Source organism: Anabrus simplex, chromosome 7 (genome assembly GCF_040414725.1).
Source record: "Anabrus simplex isolate iqAnaSimp1 chromosome 7, ASM4041472v1, whole genome shotgun sequence".
Classification (NCBI taxonomy): domain Eukaryota; kingdom Metazoa; phylum Arthropoda; class Insecta; order Orthoptera; family Tettigoniidae; genus Anabrus; species Anabrus simplex.
This window is the reverse complement of record NC_090271.1, coordinates 110,431,082-110,447,056: the sequence shown is the minus strand read 5'-3', so window position 1 is coordinate 110,447,056 and position 15,975 is coordinate 110,431,082. Positions and strand designations below refer to the sequence as shown.

General features: G+C 41.6%; 1 protein-coding gene across 1 annotated transcript in view; it reads right to left on the bottom strand.

Moving 5' to 3' along the window:
- The window catches only part of LOC136877720 (uncharacterized), a 269,242-nt gene that overhangs the window by 141,200 nt on the left and 112,067 nt on the right, over positions 1–15,975 (bottom strand). The window contains exons 8-11 of the mRNA XM_068228718.1: positions 15,365–15,546; positions 15,121–15,268; positions 7,375–7,507; positions 2,465–2,622 (exon numbers count right to left, since the gene is read on the bottom strand). Of these exons, the coding sequence (XP_068084819.1) occupies positions 2,465–2,622; positions 7,375–7,507; positions 15,121–15,268; positions 15,365–15,546 (621 nt within the window). The remainder of the gene's footprint in view (positions 1–2,464; positions 2,623–7,374; positions 7,508–15,120; positions 15,269–15,364; positions 15,547–15,975) is intronic.

Here is a 15,975-nt window from a genome sequence, read left to right as displayed (position 1 = left end):
GACAGTAGTGTGTTCCCGCCTTTATCCTCACACCACACGACATTCAAGACTAGTCGGTAAATGTTTCATTTACTATGGAGGAGAGTACAGCACAGCGTAGGCCCTCGACGCCAACAAATTTCAAACCTTCTTGGGAAGAAGAGTATTTGATACTTCAAGAAAATAACACACAAAATATGTAATAAAATATTGAATCACGTTAACACATTTCATCTGCAGCGCCGTTGTTCCTTGTGTCATGCCAATAAGTATGATAAATATTAATGAAGGCCGAGAAAGGATCGCGTCACTAGAAAAACTTTAAAATACCACATTTGAGGATGTACGTACCGTACATTTCATATTACCCTACTCAACTCTATTTAATTATAATGTTTCATCATTCCTCAGATATGATTTATTTATGTACCGGTATGTATTTCATTGCTGTTGTTCAGATGGTAACATTTCCGAGCGGCAAGTACAGTACCGCCACAGCATGCAACTCGCCTGTCCGCTGCTCCCTTGTCACGTGACTGACAGCCGTCCCGAGCGGAGCAAGTAACACCGGCTCCCTAGAGCAATTGCGTGATGACGTGTGGGCTAGACTACACTTCCTACTAGCCAAGTGAGTTTGCATTCTAAACTGTTACTGCCCAAAAATCCAGGGCCTGGTGATCACAGCAAATAATCTTGTATGGCTCAGGAGACGAAAGTACACAAACATTTTTTTCCAACTCAATAAATACCAACATTTAAAAATATGATAGCGTGCTTATACAGTACATGTAAGCGGCTCACTCTGTCGTTCTTTACCGGTATTACGTTTTACTATACTGAAATTCAACTCAAGAGCTTAGGAAAAGTATCCTTCCGCATGTGAGCGTCTCCGTTCTCCATCTACCCACAACCAGCTTATCATTAATGCCGTGCGTCTATCTGACAAGTACTTCATTCTGAAATAGTGAAACAAAATCACTTCCTTTCACATAGCTGTACTTTGATTACGTACCATACCTATTTATTCCTTTATTGACCATGTAAAACCTACAGATTACTGACGAATACCGGTGCAAGAGAAGCAAGGTTTATTTTTATTCCATAACGCAATTTGTGTGAGGCACATGGAGACTTACAACATAAGTATACGAATCCGCTCCCGTGCAACGTCCGTCAGTACAGTACAGTACAGTACAGTACAGTACAGTTCAAAAAGCTGAAAAAACCACCCGTGAGTGGGATTGCAAAATACAATGTTTCCAGGCATGTTGTAAATATTGTATTCTCGTCATTCGGAGGGTAAAAACGAACTCATGATCCCCTCATGACAACATTTCTGCAGGTAGAGGGCGGTTACGAATATAAAGTACAAATTATTATTATTATTATTATTATTATTATTATTATTATTATCGAATATGTCAAGGATCCTATTCCCATACCGTGTTAAGGCCCTTCCTGTTTTATTTACGGCGAATGCTGAGCTGACACATCGTCCTTTCGCTGGAGACTTGGATTTTTCGTGGAGTTTAAATTCCAACCGATCGGCGTAAACACTGTACACAAAAACGCCGGTCAGCTGCGCGGTCTTTTTCACGTCTTCCACAGTCCACATCGGATTCTAATCTCGTAGGCTACTGTAAACGTTTAAAACAATTCGGTTTAGATTTCCTACTTAATTTTTCTCCACTTTTGTTAGCTTTAAAGTATTTCACAGAGGACTCAAGCGTCACAGCATCACACACGTCTTGCCCACAGCTAGCAGCCATTATGAATACTGAACATGCTGTTGCAGCCAGTATTGCCAACAGTTTTCTTGGATCCATCTTCAACGTTGAGACGGCGGTGCGTCGCACATATTATGTGAACTTATCAGCAATGGAATGAACTCGAACAAAGCGTACTAAGTAGACTGTGAAATAAGATATCAATATCATATTAAATTATTATTATTTTGCTACATACACCACTGAGAACAATAAATATTCATAGCCATCTACGTTTGAAATATAAGAGTTTGTAACGAACCCGAATAACATACAACCTGTGATATATTTTCCATATTTATACTACAGGGCAAAAAATTTTAATTCATCAAGTCAGTTCACCAGAATATCTAACCAAACTGAAGAAAGCTCCTGACTTCAGGAACAAGCAACAAACCTAGGGAACTATTTAGCGCTGCGGAAGCCTTTTCACCGACCAGAAGTCTAACATCAAAGGGACCGCTAAGGTCTTGAGTTGACTCTCAGTATAGTCTCTAACGTAATTTTAGTGTGTTCATATTCACAGAGTGTTTATATTCTTCATAGGTAATCAAGTGTAAGTCATTGTACTGTAGCCTATATAATATGTCTTTATTGCCGGAGAATTATGATATGACAAATGTCTGGGGGGGATATTGTGATTAAATAGCACTGATCTTGCTGTACAAGAATGGTTACTATGTCTCCTTAGAATTAGGTGCAGCCTCTAGACTACTCTCAAGCAGTGCTGTACATTTCATCAAAAAACTTCATGCGCTCTTCGTGTAAATTAAGCTTCGCTTCGAGACCTTTATCAATATCCATGTAATAGCGTTTGGATGTAGTGTGAGGCTCCCACTTGACAGGCAATAAGGAATTCACCTCGGGAGTAGGATTGCTGGAACAACAAATAAAATACATCTTACAATCAGGTCATATAAAACTGCATTACAAGTGGAAATTCGAGTATAGCACTTGAAATCTAAGTATTATAAATCAATGCTTTCAAAGCAGACCTGCACAAAAGTTGCACTCTCTGAGCGTGAAAGGGAGTAACATACCTATACTGAAATATGTTTTTCTATCATGCATGTTAGGTGGACTGGAGGAAAGGCGACCATTATCTCTCTGACCTTCTTATTGTAAATATATTGTAACAGAAAGGCAGAGACTGTAGGTGTAGGGGGACCAGCCAGATGCGGCAATGTGGATGGGCCTGCAGCGAGCAAAACAGTTGCGCCGGAGAATTGTTGAGATTCACGATAAGGAAGATCCTAGAAGAAGCTGGAAGGTGATTAACAATGGAATAGGCGCCCAGAATGATTTGCAACTAGAAACTACTAGATTCTTCTGCTGTATAAAGAGCGGCGCCGGTGAGTGAAAGTCGTGCGTGGAGTTTTGTGCGGCTTGTTATTGGTGGAGTGAACTGTTCTGGAATGACACTGCACTATAGAGGCCGTGTTGGAGAAGAGGCATTCACCACGCCAGCGGGGATTGTGTTCAATTATGATCGTGAGTAAAACTTTATGAAGTGAAAAGGTCAAATAGAGTGAACTTCTAAGAAACTGTAAATAGAAGTTCAATAAATTTAGGGGATAGTATAACACGCTATTTCTAAGAGTAGTGATTTCAACTTTATGAACCGTGATAACCTGCCAAAATATAGTTGTAAATACAATTAATATTGCCGATCTCAATGGTGCCATCGGTTTCCAAGATAGAGAGATCGATTCTGGCTGAGGTCGGTGGCATGTGGAGGTGATTACAATGCTATTACATCATTTCACTGGCTTCCAGCACGTTAGAGAACTCCTACGTATTAAAATATCTACATTCTTGTACACCTTAAAATCTACAGCAATAGGAAGAAGTTTAAGCAAATAATAGACTATTATCTTTACATATATGAAACTTAACGACTGGCATTATTATTATTATTATTATTATTATTATTATTATTATTATTATTATTATTATTATTATTATTATTATTATTATTATTATTATTATTATTATTATTATTAATCTGTTTACCCTCCAGGGTCGGTTTTTCCCTCGGGCTCAGCGAGGGATCCCACCTCTACCGCCTCAAGGGCAGTGCCCTGGAGCTTCAGACTCTCGGTCGGGGATACAACTGGGGAGAATGACCAGTAACTCGCCCAGGCGGCCTCACCTGCTAATCTGAACAGGGGCCTTGGTGGGGGATGGGAAGATGGGAAGGGATAGACAAGGAAGAGGGAAGGGAGCGGCCGTGGCCTTAAGTTAGGTACCATCCCCGCATTTGCCTGGAGGGGAAGTGGGGAAACCACGGAAAACCACTTCCAGGATGGCTGAGGTGGGGATCGAACCCACCTCTACTCAGTTGACCTCCCGAGGCTGAGTGGACCCCGTTCCAGCCCTCATACCACTTTTCAAATTTCGTGGCAGAGCCGGGAATCGAACCCGGGCCTCCGGGGTGGCAGCTAATCACACTAACCACTACACCACAGAGGCGGACATATTATTATTATTATTATTATTATTATTATTATTATTATTATTATTATTATTATTATTATTATTATCATCATCATCATCATCATCATCTGTTTACCCCCCAGGTTCGGCTTTTCCCTCGGACTCAGCGAGGGATCCCACCTCTACCGCCTCAAGGGCAGTGTCCTGGAGCTTCAGACTCTTGGTCGGGGGATACAACTGGGGAGAATGACCAGTACCTCGCCCAGGCGGCCTCACCTGCTAAGCTGAACAGGGGCCTTGTGGAGGGATGGGAAGATTGGAAGGGATAGGCAAGGAGGAGGGAAGGAAGCGGCCGTGGCCTTAAGTTAGGTACCATCCCGGCATTCGCCTGGAGGAGAAGTGGGAAACCACGGAAAACCACTTCCAGGATGGCTGAGGTGGGAATCGAACCCTCCTCTACTCAGTTGACCTCACGAGGCTGAGTGGACCCCGTTCCAGCCCTCATACCACTTTTCAAATTTCGTGGCAGAGCAGGGAATCGAACCCGGACCTCCGGGGGTGGCAGCTAATCACGCTCACCACTACACCACAGAGGCGGACATTATTATTATACATTGGTAAAAATGAAATGGCGTATGGCTTTTAGTGCCGGGAGTGTCCGAGGACAAGTTCGGCTCGCCAGATACAGGTCTTTTGATTTGACACCCGTAGGCGACCTGCGCATCGTGATGAGGATGAAATGATGATGAAGACGACACATACACCCATGCCCCCGTGTCATCAAAATTAACCAATTATGGTTAAAATTACCGACCCTGCCAGGAATCGAACACGGGACTCCCGTGGCCAAAGGCCAGCACGCTAACCATTTAGCCATAGAGCCGGACTATACATTGGTGATTCACCATAACTCGACAATCGCTAGATTACCACACCGCAGGGGTATCGATACGTAGCCTTAGTGGTGAAAAGGAACAGACATCTTACTCCTCGTCAGATAGCTGCAGACCTTGCAACCGCTATCGGTACACGTGTATCTACCAGAAGCATTTCGTGGCGGTTAAACCAGGCTGGTTTGTATGCTCAAAGCCTGCTAACTGCATCCAACTTCAACCACGCCACCGTCGAGGAAGAGTTCGTTGGTGTGAGGAACTTGGTTGGAGTCAGCAATAGTGGTCCACACTGATATTCTCCAACGAATCCCCGTTCACTGTGACAAGTTACATACCAGAGAATGTTCATGAGTGTTATCGTGTGGGCAGGCATTGTGCACAATGGCCGAACACCGCTACATATCTTTGAGCGAGGTACCGTTAGAGCATAGTGGTATTGCAGAGAGATTATTCTGGACCATGTTGTCTTTTTAAGGGCGCGGTAGGTCCCGAATTTCTGTTTATGGACGACAATGCCCGCCCATACAGGACCGCTGCTCTATCGGGCACACTGGAAAGTGCAAATATTGAGTGTATGGAATGTCCTGCATACTCCCCGGATTTAAATCCTATAAAGCATGTCTGGAATATTCCCAAAGAACTCCTCAACAGTTTAGTGGACAACGTGAATAACAAAATGTGCATTACTGTCCGAGGAGGGAATATTCCTTACTGAGAGACTGATATCTACCTTTCTTTTATGAGTCTGAACTGTTTCAAACAAGAACGTTATTTATTGATTTCTTTACGTCTGTTATCCTGCTCTCCCATGAAGTGAGCTCTGTACCATTTTTCGTATTCAAAATACCACTCCAGCTCTATTATGTATACACTGTGTTTCATGTCTTCCATCCATGTCTGTTTCTTAGCAATCGTCGGGCAGTGTAAAATTAACACCCAGGTATCTCCTGCCTGTCATAAGAGGCGATTGAAAGGGAGCCCCAGGGGATCTTAATTTGGCATCATGGATTGGCGACCACGGGGCATTTAGCTGAGTTCTTATATTTCTTCCACTTACTTGTGATGAGCTCCTCACTTTCATCTATCCTATTCGACCTCCCTCGGTCAACTTTTCTGACTCCGACGGTATTAGATTTACGAGGCCACGTCCTATGTGTCCCTTGTCTTTCTTTCGCCAATGCCTTCATTTTTCTAAGTGTCGGACCCCTTCCATTTTTCCCTCTGATTAGTGTGAATAGAGGACGGTTGCGAGTTGTATTTCCTCTTAAAACAATAACCACCAGCTCCACTTTAAAAGTTCGTCCACAATAAGAGTTCTGTTGACTGTGGAAACCATACGCTGGATACGGGAAAAGCATTCTCGAGGCTCAGTTTAACGCTGCCTAAACTGTTAAATGTATCCTCAAACTATGTGTATAAGAATTATTGATTAAAAAATGTTCTACGGAAAGGTCCACGAGGCCACAAGTGTATGAAAGAGCCGTCAATTAAATAACTACATTTTTCCACGTCTTCGCCCATGTGAACCAAATTATTTTGCGAATCTGTTTTTTAAAAAATGACGGGGACTGAATCGTTATTTCCATGGAAATGGAGACGTTGACTAAATCCAATATTAATAAGCTTACTGCAAATAATACCATTCCAGCATCTATAACAAATAAACAAACTCTAACAGAAAGAGCTGCGTATTTTTAACATCAGTATCAGCTCTCAGAAGTTTTCATGTGACGTTCAGTAATCATGGTTTACCAAAGGTTTATTCAAATCCTTTTCACTGCAATAGCTACAATTGGAACACCTATGTTTTCCACTCAGTGAACTTTTACGAATCTTTCACTTCGCAAAAATCCTCGTCAACGCGGGTGGAGGCTTGGGTGTAAGCTAGTTAAAAATATTAGTTTTATCGTACAATTCTTAAGGAAATGATCTCCAAATACGTCAAGTGTTTTTTATTGCGAGGGAATGTGTTTGGGAAACAATACTTTATAAATGACTACATGTATGTATGTATGTATGTATGTATGTATGTATGTATGTATGTTGAATAATCAGTCCTAGGGTTAGCTGGATCCTCAACAGCTCCACCATCACCTGTCATAGATGGTCTAGTCGTCGCTGAAAAGGTGTACAAGGGAAATGAAGACTGAGGTAGTTTCCCGTTGCTTTCCCCGTCGAATCAGATGTTGCTATTATATATTAGTATGCTAAGTCATTTACCCCTACGTCAAAGCAGTGCTATAGGAAATCTATAGTGTTCACTGTTTTACCAATACTCTCTATAGGCTAATGTTACTCACCTTTCTTTGGCGAAGTTGGTCCACATTTTGACCATTCGTTTCCTTGTCAGCTCTTCTAGTGAATCGGGCTCTAATTCCGGATCAACCACGCCAATTCGAAAAATATGCCCGACATCGTCACCGTGACAGGCTCCTGTAACACGACAGAGATATTGCCCAGTATACATATGGTGATGTTCAAACTGATCTGGTAAAGGTCTTGAATATTTCCCACTTTTGACGTGACTGCACCACGAAAAGAGTAACTTTCCTCTAGAATCTGAAATTGTCCAAATTTGTACATGGACAAAATAAACCCGAAACATATTTATACAGGCCTCTAGAAGAGTAGAAAGTAAAGGTCATACGCATTTCAGGAAATAGGAACATCGTATCTAAATATTTGACATCCTGACTGAAAGTCGAATCCGCAATCTTCTGATTGATTGGACGATTCTTTGCCCGTATTGATTAGGTGGTGCCTAGTGTATGAAATGTAATGTAATGTATATCAACTTGTGGTTGGGGGTGGTTATCCATGTTATCCCCTACTTGTCGTAAGAGGCGACTAAAAGTAGTCTTAGGGGTTATTGTGGTTTGGCGATTACGGGGCCCTTAACTGAGTCCTGGCATTGCTTCCACTTACTTTTGCCAGGCTGCTCACTTCCATCTATCCTATCCGACCTCCCTTGGTCAACTCTTGTTCTTTTCTGACCCCGAAGGTTTCGAGGCCTGGGAAGTTTTCCGTTTTCACGCCCTTCGTGGCTTTCCTTTGCCGATATCTTCATTCTTCCATTTTTCCTCCGATCATTGTTAATAGAGAATGGTTGGCCTGCTGCACTTCTTTTTAAAACAATAATCACTAGATCCATCACTCTCAAATCAACGTTTTATCAACTTCCATATTAAAATACGAGTCAAACCATGAACGTCAGTTTTCTTAACTTGTAGGAACAAGAAAGCCCTATAAAAAATTTTGTGACCATAACAGTAATCATACCGTGACCTGGGACCATGGCTGAGTAGTCAGTGTCTTGGCGTTAAGTCCTCGGGGCTCAGGCTTCGATTCCCAGCCACCGAGCTCGATAGCTGTAGTCGCTTATGTGCAGCCAGTATCCAGTATTCGGGAGATAGTAGATTCGAATCCTTCCGTCGACAGCCCTGAAGATGGTTTTCCGTGATTTCCCATTTTCAAACCAAGCAAATACTGGGGCTGTACCTTATTAAGACCACGGCCGCTTCCTTCCCACTCCTAGCCCTTTCCTGTCCCACCGTCGCCATAAGATCTACCTGCGTCGGTGCGACGTAAAGGAACTTGTAAAAAAAAAAAGATCGCAGCCTGGTCGAAATTTTTTTTTACGTAAGCATTCAAATCCTTTGGTTCGGGGGCTGGATATCATTTTCGTCCGAAACATTCCTACCATTTGCACACAAAACTACCCTCCACTAGAGTAATACGCAGTTTCTCATACACGGCAGAAACGGCCCACCCTCATAAGAATGCCGGTCTGTTGTTGTTATTGTTGTTGTTGGTGGTGGTGTTGTTGTTGTTTGCAGAATCTCCGTCCTTTAAAACAGGATTCATTGCAGCTTCTAAGTAGGAACTCTACGAAACATTGTCACTATTTTTTACCAACAGCCCAGTTAAAACGCAACGAAGAGGTTTCAAAATGTTGCCAGTCAATGAGATTATAATTTAGTAGGCCATGACCCTTCAGGACTGTTGCGCCATGGGGTTTGCTTTGGTTTCAGTGAGGTTATAAATAGAGGCTTTAAAAAACACAAACTAAATGCAGAACTTGAGAAATTCAAATTCCATTTATATTCGGACATCAAGGTGCATTTGTTCACATAGACGGACATTGGTCTGAAGAGGATAAGCCTCAAATCCAGACACATGTCTGTGGTTCATACTGCAGGTAAAACTGGAGGTTCGGTTCAGTGGCTGATGAAGTTTGACTTATGCGAAATGAAATGTTGACAGTTCACATCATCTTCTTCCACCGTTCTTCCTACACTCCTGTGGGGTTGAGGGGTGCGAACTGTGTCACACCTTTGGAGATAGCCCTGTTTTACGGCCGATGCCCTTCCTAGCGCCAACCCTACTCGTATGTGCATGGAGGTGTTCGGTACGGATGGGTCTGTGGTGGATGGTAGTGCGGTGTGTTGTGTATATGATGAAGAGTACATTGGGACAAACATAAACGCCTAATCCCCAAATCAGGCGAATTAAAGTGACATGCTTAAATTCCCCAACCCGGTTGGCAATGAAACCCCGGAACTTCTGAACCGAAGGCCTCGAAGTTGACCCTTGACCAATCCACCAAGGAGCCGGACAAATGAAAGTTTGTATTATTATTATTATTTTTCTTTTCTGATGCTTTTACGCCCCGTACTTATATACATGGTATAGGCTTCTGGGCTTATGCCGTGTCAAGAAAATAAGGTGAAATTCTTTACGTTTCGCAGAGAACTTAGTTCTGCGTCTTCAGAAGGAAATCTAGACTCTGCACGAGAAAGGCTTCTCAAAACAATGAGGTTTAAATTTAGACATTTTAATAGAGGTGGAAGTGGTACGTTCATTCGTCACCAGATGTCTCACCGGACGCGGTACAGCGCTAGCGATCGAAGTGGAATGTGACGGAACCATCAGAATCAGTCTGAGAGGGTCACATAACGTAATAGGTGTACACAGCACTGCCGTCTAATATAGAGGATTGAGACGGCAGTGGTACACACATATGAAAGCATGACGTTGACACAAGCCTTGAATGAAACATCCGGCGATGAGGAACGTACGAATTTGGAAAACACTGAAACGAAATAACAATAGCAATGGGAGAGGGAAGGGAACTACCTACGTAAATCCTTAATGGCTGGCAACCACGTATTACTTAATTGATAGCCCGTGTCCCTGTTGAAATTGTTAGAATTTCTACGTATTTCCACAGCTTCCCGTGTAATCCTGGACCTGTAGTGTCTAGTGTGGGTAAGAGCTCGAGCATCTTGGAATACGACATCATGACCCGACGATAGAGCGTGCTCGGCTATTGCTGATTTTTATGGCAGGTTGAGACGAGTATTCCGTTCTTGTTCTTTGATACAAGTACCAATGAACCGGCATATTAGGCCAAGTAAACCTTACCGCAAGTACAGGGAATTTCGTATATCTCATGATGTGAAGGTGGGGACAATTTTGTCCTTGGTTTTACCCAGACTGTGAGCAGTTTTAGTGACGGTGCCAAACACTGTTTTATATTGTGTTTGCGGAGGACTTTGGCAGTTCGATCTGTGGTGTTGTGAATGTAAGGCAGGTAGGCAGTTATCTTCACTTCTTCCTTCTGTGAGCTTTGTTGGACGTTTCTGTGGGATACAGGGCTCTATGAATATGAAAATTGCTGTAACTATTACCCTTGAACGTGACTTTGAGTATGTCCATCTCTATCTGGATATTTGAATGCTCACAAATTCGTCTCGCCCTCTTGGTAAGTGTCGTGAGAATGCCTTGTTTTTGTGCTGGATGGTGGTGAGAATCTGCATGAAGATAGCGATTTGTGTGGGTAGGCTTACGATAGACGGTATGTCCTATGGAACCGTCCAGTTTCCTCCCTACTAGAACATCCAAGAAAGGAAGCCATCCGTCCGACTCCACCTCCATAGTGAATTTAATTGAAGGATGTTGCTGATTTAAGTGGTTTAGAAATAGATGAAGTTTCTCAGGACCTTCTGTCCAGGCCACAAATGTATTGTAACCGAATCGGTCATACATATAATTAATTGGCAATTGGTTAAGGGAATGGAGACGTTTGTCGAGCTTCTTTGTCCATGTCGAAGTCAAGTTGCGTAAGATTGCACAACACTTCCGACTTGGTGGCGCCGACAGAAGTCCGTCATAGCTGGAAGAATCCCCAGAGAGAGAACGCTAGCTATGAAAAGGACAAGGAATGAAGACACATTTTGATAACTCCGCCCACTAAAAATCGCCGAAACACGGTAATGCCAACGTCCGAGCCTGGTTTGAGTCGTAATATTTCTATAAAAGCGCACTGATTAGTGAGATGCTTGTTGTTTTAAGGGGCCTAACATCGAAGGTCATCGGCCCACACTAATTAGTAAGGGATATCTCGGTATGTCATATGTTCAAATAGTAGACCTCTGTCAAAATTATAACTGATCATAGAATTTCAACGTGTGTGAAATTACGCCACAAGAAAATTATATAAGCATCATTAGCGTACCCACGCTAGTAGTGAACTCATACTCCGGACGGGGAATCCCTGAAAAGGCATCGTATTTCACTGTAAATATCGGATAATTCGCGATCGATTCATTTTCCGAGCATAATCAGATTACTTAGTATTCTGAGCTACACGTTTGACGTAAAGAATTTCACCTTATTTTCTTGACACGGCATAAGTCCAAAAGCCTATATCATGTATTATTACCGGGCGAGTTGGCCGTGCGCGTAGAGGCGCGCGGCTGTGAGCTTGCATCCGGGAGATAGTAGGTTCGAATCCCACTATCGGCAGCCCTGAAAATGGTTTTCCGTGGTTTCTCATTTTCACACCAGGCAAATGCTGGGACTGTACCTTAATTAAGGCCACGGCCGCTTCCTTCCCACTCCTAGCCATTTCCGGTCCCAATCGTCGCCATAAGACCTATCTGTGTCGGTGCGACGTAAAGCCAATAGCATGTATTATTATTAGTATTATTATTATTATTATTATTATTATTATTATATATATATAATTCGCTGGGGCTATCAAGGACCACGTTAAGTCTTGTTGCATTTGACACTGAACTTGGCCTTCTTTAGAGCCCAAATTTCCCTCATTCTTTGTGAGTGGGCCTGCTTACGCTCCTCTGTCCAAGGGGCACGGTGTCTTCTCTTCGGCTGTTCGTCTCGGTTTAGCCCGTTCGTCAATATTTTCTTGCGGAAGAGATCTCTGTTAAGGGCGTCTTCAGCTGAAATATGTAGCATTTGCAGGTCTTCTTTGGTATTTCTAAACCAGGGAATTGTGGTTTTGGGGTTTGAATAAAAAAAGTGAAATATTTCTTTAGTTAACTTTCTTCCGTCCATTCTTTTCAGATGACCGTAAAACCGTGCCCGTCTTTTTCTGATTGTGTCGGTAATTTTCTCTATTTTGCTGTAGACTTCCTTGTTGGATCTCTTTTGATGGATTCCATTTCTGTACTTTGATCCCAAGATTCCTCTCACAATTTTGCGTTCTCTTTTCTCCAGTTCTTCAAGGAGTCCTTTGTTGGCATTTAGAGACAGGGTTTCGGCTGCATATAGAACTACTGGCTTCAGAACTGTTTCATAGTGACGTATCTTGGTGTTTTGGGAAAGGCATTTTTTGTTGTAGATTGTGCGGGATGTTTGGTAGGCTATTTCCAGTTTGCGTACTCGCTCCTGAAGTGCTTCTTTGTCCAGTCCATTTTTCATGATGATCTCACCCAGGTATTTGAATTTGTCTACTCGGGTGATGTCCCCGTATTTTGTATGGAGTTTTGGTGGAGCCTCTTTGATGTTAGTCATTACTTCTGTTTTCTCAAACGATATCTGCAAACCAGTTTGTTCGGCAATTTCCTTTAAAATTTCAACTTGAGCTCTAGCGGTTTCTATGTCGTTTGAGAGAACAGCAATATAATCAGCAAATGCTAAGCAGTCTGTTGCGATCCCCTTGGATTTGGTTCCTATTCTCAATGGACTGTAGTTGGTTTCCTGTAATCTCACCCGCCAGGTTCTGATGATCTTTTCAAGAACACAGTTGAAGAGTATCGGGGATAGCCCATCACCTTGTCGGACTCCTGTTTTGATGTCAAAGGAATGCGAGAGTCATCCGTGGAACTTCACCTTGGATTTTGTATCGGTCAGGGTGGCTCTAATTAATGCCAGCAGTTTCAAATCCACTCCAAATTCATTTAAGATGTTTAGCAGGATTTCCCGGTAAATGGAGTCGTACGCTTTCTTAAAGTCCACTCAGACAGACACATACTGCTTGGACCTTAGTGTACAATATCTGATGATCGTTTTGAGATTTTGGATCTATTCAGCTGTTGAGCGACCTTTTCTGAACCCTCCTTGGTATTCACGTATTTGATGTTCGACTTGTGCTTCCAAACGCTCCAGGATGGCAAGTGATAGAATTTTGTAAGTCACGGGTAGCAAAGATATTCCTCTGTAGTTGTTGATGTTCTTCATGCTGCCTTTTTTGTGTAATGGATGGATCAAAGCTATTTTCCAATCTTCTGGTAGGGCCTCCTTGTTCCAACTTTCTTCTATTTGCTTTTGCAAGATATCAAGTGATTCCTCTGGGGCATATTTCCATAGTTCTGCTACTACTGAGTCTTCCCCCGGCGCTTTGTTATTTTTCAGACGGGCAATGTGGCGCTTGATTTCATCTCTGTCGGGTGGTCTGGAATCTGGGTATCTGAGTAAGGGTTCCTTGGTCTCAATGGTGCTTTGAGGTTTAGAGCAATTAAGTAAATTCTTGAAGTAATCTGCCAGAATGCTGCAATTTTCTTCATTTGATGTCGCCAGTGTGCCGTCCTTTCGCTCAAAGCATAGAGATGGTGGTTTATAGCCAGTGAGTTTGCGTTTGAAGGCTCTGTAGTACTCTCTGCTTTCATTCTTCCTAAAGTTTTGTTCTATCTTTTCAATGAGAGATTTTTCGTATTTACGTTTCTCAGTTCTGAACACCCTAGCTGCTTGGGCACGTTGGGTTTTGTAGGTTTCCCAATCATTATTATTATTATTATTATTATTATTATTATTATTATTATTATTATTATTATTATTATTATTATTATTATTACCCTCATCAGCAACAACAACAACAAACATTATCACTAATTTCGCCTTTCCATCTTCAGCCGGAATGTTAACTGGACTTTTCCATCTTCCTCTACCCAACCACCATTACACCTCATTACCTGTGTTCCAATATATGCACCTTCTTATTATGCTACTCTTGATCTAGTCCAATTACCTTAGTCTTACCTCTTGTTATTCTTCTTCTTTTATTCTTTGCGTCCATTATCCGCTTGGGTATCCTTTCCTCTTCCTGCTTTTTAACATGTCCGAACTGTCTGAAATTCCTTTTATTCTGATTTTCTTTTTGACATCTTGCCTTCTTACGCTGTCAATCATTATTATTATTATTATTATTATTATTATTATTATTATTATTATTATTATTGTCATCATTCATAAGAAGTAGAAGAAGAAGAATGCGTATAAATAAACATTATCAAGTTAATGGCCATTGGAATAGCTTCAAATAAAACAGTTTATAAAGAAAGGGAATCAGTATTGAGCACAATTATAAAGATGCGCTTCTCAATTTTTTACATCTTATTAGAAAACCGGAAAATATAATTAGTAGAAAAATTATGGGATAGCAATGCCAGGATTAAATGGATCATAGATATTAATATATTAATGCACTACAAATAATACTAAATGATCACAAAAATAAGACAGACAAAAGGTAGAGTGTTTTCAGCTGAAGAAATGATGTTGATATCTGAGAGGATGAAGACAAATTGTATAATTGACTGGAATGGTCCTATGTTGTCTATAAAATATTATTATTATTATTATTATTATTATTATTATTATTATTATTATTATTATTATTATTATTATTATTATTATTAGACCTAGTAATAATGGTATAAAGACTAGCATATTGAACATAAATCCCAGGGCCACAGCACCACCAAAGACAGATTTCTTTTGGCAGGAAGGTGTTTTAACTTTACCTGGAAAGTCAAGCTTCATCTCAACCTTGAAAGCGGCCAGCCTTCCGTCGAAAGAGAACTGGTAGTAGTATAAAGGTGCTTTTGCATGCTTCGCCAGATTCTTCATTGTCGTGTGGATGCTCTCTCCGAAGTGTATATCAGAGTACATCTGCAATCGAACACATTTATATGATATGACGTCTATTGGCCTTACGTTGCGGAAAATATAACAAAATACATTACGGTATCTGCACAAGTGGCTTACGTCAATGTACTCTGGCAGTGTCTCCTTGCAAATGGGCTTGTCCTTGAAATAAAACTTCCTAAATTTGGCAGCAATCTCACTCTTTTTGGGATAGTCCTCTGGAAGACGAAGTTCAGGTAGTAACATCGTTTCAAAATCATTTTCAAGTCGCGTTGTGGTCTTGACATCATTGAAGTTAACCCCTAAAACAAAAGAAATCCCTTAAAATTTCTCTCATTTTTTTACTGGTGATTTAGCGACGGTGAGATGTGAAAGGGCTAGAATTGGAAAGAAAGCAACCATGACCTTAACTAAAGTACAGTCACTGTATTTGCCTGGTATGAAATTGAAGAACCACGGAAAACCATCTAGTGCAAGCTTACAACTACACGGCCCATACCGTGCAGCCCACTCGCTAGGTAATCTGTTCAGTATGTTAATAATAATAATAATAATAATAATAATAATAATAATAATAATAATAATAATAATAACCAAACCCAATGGCGCAACAGCCCCGAACGGCTATGGCCTACCAAACGACCGCTGCTCAGCCCGAATGCCTGCAGATTACGAGTTGTCGTGTGGTCAACATGGCGAATCCTCTCGGCCATTATTCTTTATTTTCTAGA